The 6000-nt window shown below is 38.2% G+C and overlaps 1 protein-coding gene across 1 annotated transcript in view; it reads right to left on the bottom strand.

Moving 5' to 3' along the window:
- Positions 1-3282: 3282 nt before the first annotated feature.
- The window catches only part of LOC128211142 (fat-like cadherin-related tumor suppressor homolog), a 57210-nt gene continuing 54492 nt past the window's right edge, over positions 3283-6000 (bottom strand). The window contains exons 38-41 of the mRNA XM_052915584.1: positions 5720-5837; positions 5051-5064; positions 4714-4837; positions 3283-4357 (exon numbers count right to left, since the gene is read on the bottom strand). Of these exons, the coding sequence (XP_052771544.1) occupies positions 4102-4357; positions 4714-4837; positions 5051-5064; positions 5720-5837 (512 nt within the window). The 3' untranslated portion in view covers positions 3283-4101. The remainder of the gene's footprint in view (positions 4358-4713; positions 4838-5050; positions 5065-5719; positions 5838-6000) is intronic.

The raw sequence follows: 6000 nt of genomic DNA, 5'->3' as shown, positions 1-6000 counted from the left end.
TGCTCCACGTACATCCATTCCAATTATTACTGTAAAAGGAAGGCAATACTTAAATATTAATTCAAACGGTAAACAGAGAGAGTTGAAACGTATTCAACGCCAAATGCGTCTATAGCAGTAAAAATGTAGAGTGGTATTATGTAGCATAAACAACGCGTGTGACGTCAAATCTACTTTTGATTATTTGATTATTTGAATATTTTTCACAGCTAAGATATTTGTAAGATAATGTATTACTTGTGCGTTCTTTTCATGCTGCATAAAAAGAGATTTCACCAGTTTCTTAAAAAAACATATTTATATTTTTCTTCTTGTACATGCAACTTGCTCATAATTATTGTCTTTATGTTAAAGCAAACGTGAACATTCAAATATAAATTCAATGGTCATACATCTTTGTTTAAGCCAGCATTGAAAAGTAAAAAGGTCCTAGGCATCATGTCAGTGAACTGTAGCTTCACTGACAGTTTCAAGACTGTAGTCCAAGTAAAGCAATTTTAATGAGTTTGTGATCTGTTCGTGATGTTTCTATTCGTTTATGTGGTGTTGATATGTTTGTGGCTCTAGTTCATTGTCATTTGCGCCCTTGCCTTGTGCCCCTAAAAGGGTTGTTGTTTCGAAATTTCAACTACTAAGCTTGTCCCTGTCGTTGTTGTTGTTGTATTGTATAATTGACCACTAAAACAGAATGCTAGTAATAAATTCACATTTTACGAATTGTTCAATGAACATGTATGTTTACACTCCAATATTGAGAGGTCACTTAAATTGATCTAACATTGCTATTTATGTAGACTTTGGAAGATCAGCGTAGCCTAACCTGCCATAGCGCTGTAAAGCCCAACTGCTTTTTTCCGCCCAATATTGGGACATTTACCTACTCATTTAAGTAAACATCCGAGGAAACGTGTATGTTTACACTCAAATATTGAGTGGTCACTTAAATTATCTAATATTCGGATATTTACCTACAACTGCACTAGTTCTCAAATTAAACCTCAACGGGTGTATTCAGGAAAACTGATTTAATTTGGTAGTGATTGTTTCCATTGGTCAGTTAAACATAAAGCTAAATAATTCAATTTTTGGTCGAAAACATAGCCTTACACGTGCTGAATCCGTGGTCTAGTGGTTAGGTACTTGATTGTCAACCCATGCTTCAAAGATTCGGTTCCCAGCTCATCCAGCAGTTACAATCCGCCTACCGGGGCAGACGATGCAATGTGGTGACGAGTAACAGTGATATACTCTGGCGCATGCGAAAGAGACTCGTTCAATTGACATATGAGTGAAAGTGGTTTACTCTAGTGCATGCTAAAGGGACTCGTACAATTGGGTGATGAGTGCCAGTTTTAAACTCTGGCGCACGAGAATGGGTAGTGTTCAACTGTGTGATGAGTGACAGTAGCTTACTCTAGTGCACGCTAAATGGACTCGTTCAATTGAGTGACTAGTGACAGTACTATTCTCTGGCGCACGCTTAAGGGACTCGTTCAATTCGGTGACGAGTGACACTGCTTTACTCTGGTGCACGCTAAAGGGACTCGTTCAATTGGGTGATGAGTAAACGTGGCGTACTCTGGTGCACGAAAACGAAACTATTTCAATCGGGTGACGAGTGACAGTGCTATACTTTGGTGTACGCTATAGTGACTCGTTCAATTGGGTGACGAGTGACAGTGCTATTCTTCGGCGCACGCTAAAGTGACTCGTTCAATTGGGTGACGAGTGACTGTATTATACTCTGATGCACGGTAAAGGGACGTTCAATGGGTAACGAGTGACAGTGCTTTACTCCGGAGCACGCTAAAGGAACTCGTTCAATTGGGTGACGAGTGACAGTACTATACTCCGGCGCACGCTACAGGCACTCGTTAGATTGGGTGACGAGTGACTGTGCTATACGCTGATGCACGGTAAAGAGACTCGTTCAATGGGTGACAAGTGATAGTGCTATATTCTGGTCCACCCTAAAGGGACTTTTTCAATTGTGTGATGAGAAACAGTGCTTTACTCTGGCGCACGCCAAAGGGACTCGTTCTATTGGGTGGCGAGTGACAGTGCTTTACAACAGCGCACGGTAAAGGGACTCGTTCTATTGGGTGACGAGTGACAGTGCTTTACAACAGCGCACGCTAAAGGGACTCGTTAAATTGGGTGACGAGTGACACTGCGATAGTCTGGCACACGTTTAAGAAACTCGTTTAATGATGTGACGAGTGGCGGTGCTTTACTCCGGTGCACGCTAAAGGTATTAGTTTATTTGGGCGACGAGTGACAGTGCTTCATTCCGGCGCACACTAAAGTGACTCGTTCAATTGGGTGATGAGTGAAGGTGCTATACTCTGGTGCACGCTAAGTAGACTCGTTCAATTGTGTGACGAGTGACAGTGCTTTACTCCGGCGCACGCGTAAGGAATTCGTTCAATTGGGTGACGAGTGACAGTACTATACTCCGGCGCACGCTAAATGGACTGGTTCAATGGAGTGACGAGGGAAACTGTTTTACTCTGCCGCACGCTAATTGAACTCATTCAAACGAGGTGACGAGTGACACTGCTATACTCTGTCGCATGTTCGAGGGACTCGTTTAACGGAGTGACTAGTGGCAGTGCTATACTCTGGTGCACGCAAACAAGGATTCGTTCGATTGGATGCCGAGTGACAGTGCTCTACTCTGGCGCATGCTAAAGGGACTTGTTTCATTGGGTAATGAGTGAGCTTAATCTTGATTCTTTTGGTTTTAGCCTTGAATCAAGCAATAATTCACAATTCACACGATTCTTTTTGTGATTTCTTACCCTAAACAACAAGCCCCTTTAGCTAGCACCATAGTATAGCACTGTCACTCTTCACCCCATTGAACGAGTTCCGTTTGCTTGCACCAAGTACAGCACTGTTTCTAGTCACCTATTGGAGAAGTTCCGCTTGCGTGAACCAAAGTGAAGCACTGTTTCTCGTCACCCGATTGGACCAGTTCCGCTTGTGTGCACCAGAGTAAACCACTGACGTGAATATTTATCTAATAATGTTGTTCTTGGCCAACAAAGCTATAAAACGATATTGAAAAGTGATTGTTTTTTTAGACTTGTAGTTTATGTTCAAACGAAAATACTCCAGTTGCTGTTTGGGTATTAATTCATAAAAAAGATAAAATAACACAAATCGTAAATAAAATATATGAACGAGTCCCTTGAACATGTTTATTGAATATGGATCCGACTCTTTACAATATATAATTATATGACAAAATAAAGTATGGTGAAACAAATGAATGACGCACATGGTATAATAAATTTATTTTTTAATATACAAAATAATATACATAATGATGCATGGTTAAAGTGAAAATGTGCCAAAAAATGTAAAGCTATATACCTATGTTTCAAGTGAAATATGTATACAATCATGTTAAATCCAATAATGCCTTGAGTTATGCATGCATGTTATTTACAACGTATGGTCAATAAAAGCAACGATATCTGTTTGACAGACAACTAAATCAAGCAATGACAAAATCAACTAATTGGTCTGATCACAGTGATCAGTATCTGATACAATGCTAAGTAAATTATATATCAGTGTTTAGAGCACGCCTATATATATATATACATATTATACACTAGTGTATATAATGAGCCTTTGAGATATCGAACACAAATATTGAAGTTTTGTTTGTCACTGCATTTCAAATAGGTATATATTGTACAATTAGTGTGCTATATCTGGCTGCAGATCTAAGAGAACCTACACATGTTCTTTAGATCCAGCATCTTTAGAAAATTAACCTTTTAACTCTCTCGTTGTTACAACCAATTACTTATGTCAATATCTTAATTCATTGTTTGATGACGTACATAGGTTGCATACCTCGTTGTGTATTCTTTTTAAAGTACTTCATGCTTACATTTTGTTTTGTTAACTGAGTGATATAATTATCATGAATCTGTATACATCCGATATACAAACTATTATTATACATATACATGATCGACCGTAGATTTGTAGCAAACTATAGTTCCTTTGCAAAGCTGATTTTATAACAATTTAACGATGCAAATATGCAGGAACGATCGATATGTAACAAGTTGTAGACCATATTTATCTAGGTAAGGTCTTCATGTGTAACGACTTCATCTCGTAACGGTCCATTAGCGCGGGCATTGACTTTGAGAATCCGGCATTATCGTATGGGCCGTACGGACTGTATGGAAATTCTTCTGATTGGCTCATATCATATCTCGGGAGTTTCCGTCGTCCTCCGCTGCCTTCGTTACGCCGGCTCATGTGTGACGAGCTTACTCGGGACAATCCATTGAGGTTTGTAGCCGGAAATGACTCTTGCCAAGGCACGTAACTGAAATCACAATTTACGGTGACAACGCATCACTCCACTTGATAAGCAAGAGCATTAACCATCAGTTCTTAATTATTGTTTTCGGTTGCAAAAGGGACCTATAACACATTACAGCACAGTATCTAATTATCGATATCTAGGTCGTTAGGCCTTTATCGTACGCAATTTTATCCTTGTAAATGGCCGAATGTTCGGGTTCTAAGTACTGCACATTATATTTAAGTCACACAGCCACATTTTGATCGCCAATTACATCAAAAGTATGAACATAACAACGCCAGAAGTTATACCTTTAACTTGAAACATGATTGATATTAAACATGATGTTGCAGCAATAATGTAAGTAATATATTTACATGTCTTTAGGTCTTCTGTCCCTTTTCTGGCTTCTTGAGTACATCACGATGGCAATAGCGATAAGAACCAACAGAAGCGGTAGCACAACTCCCAAACCGAGGCCTAGAATCAACGGCAGGTTGTCTAAAATGAAAATCACAAGGACATTATATTATTTTGAGGCAAACGCACTTTTTACATAACAGGTCATCATATTAAATCACTAAGCTAAGATTTTCATTGCATTGCGAATTAGTAATTAATAATGTAATCAATATTGATTGTTCGTAGTTTTTCATGTCAACAATACTTGTATATCTTACATTTCGGAATTGCAAAATCAGAATACAATCTTACCTTTTATCTCGTCTCTGAAAAAGTCGGAAAGTCATTAAAATTAAAAGCTAAACATATGGACGCGTTAGACACCGATGTATAAGGTATAGGTTTTAAGTATAAAATTTGAACTATGCAAATTGCATGTGTTGAATGCTGTAAACAATAATAAAAAAATACCGAGGGATTATTGTCAGATATAAACAGGGAAAACCCATAAGCGTATATCAAACGTACCAAGGAGTTACCACCAGTTATAAACAATGGAAGCCATTTACTCATATTCAAAGAACCATGAAGTTAACGTCAGTTATAAATAATGAAAGCTCATCGGTGTAAATTAGTCTAACATTTAACCAATGTCCCGTTTAAGGACCGAACGGATCAAGGCTAAAATTTAATAAATCACGAGACAAACACATTTAATGCAATGAATACATCGTTATAGCTGACGTTTGGGTAAACTTCCTGGCTAGAAAACTTCAAAGATGTTTGACACCGGTTTGCCGGCATTAAATCTCAAACTTGCCTCACCATTTATAAATACAACATTCCTGCAAAATTAAACATATAAGCCTCACCAGATGCAACATGTCCAATCAAAGAATGACGCATAAACAGCAATCATCAAACCGTTATCATAGTATTTCCACAGATAATGTTAGAGTTTCAAATTTTTCGACAACAAACCTGCATCTTGGGGACCCATTTTCTACGACACAGATCTGTCCACTTGGACACTGACTGATTGTGGTAAATACCTCACACAGTTTCTCGTTGTAAGTTCCACTAGTGGATGTTTGGGTTACTGAAAATAAAGAGTGTTGCATGTTGTGTGATTTACAGAGAAAACATTGCATCATCATTAAAAAATATTTGACTATATAGTGTCTATTTACTAATTTAGGTTTTACCAAGTATGACGTATGTTATCATTTGTACTTTTATGAAAGCACCAACAAATAAGCTAA

The sequence above is a fragment of the Mya arenaria genome, chromosome 12, assembly GCF_026914265.1.
Source record: "Mya arenaria isolate MELC-2E11 chromosome 12, ASM2691426v1".
NCBI lineage: Eukaryota > Metazoa > Mollusca > Bivalvia > Myida > Myidae > Mya > Mya arenaria.
The sequence above is the reverse complement of the archived record's forward strand: the minus strand, read 5'-3'. Positions and strand labels throughout refer to the sequence as shown.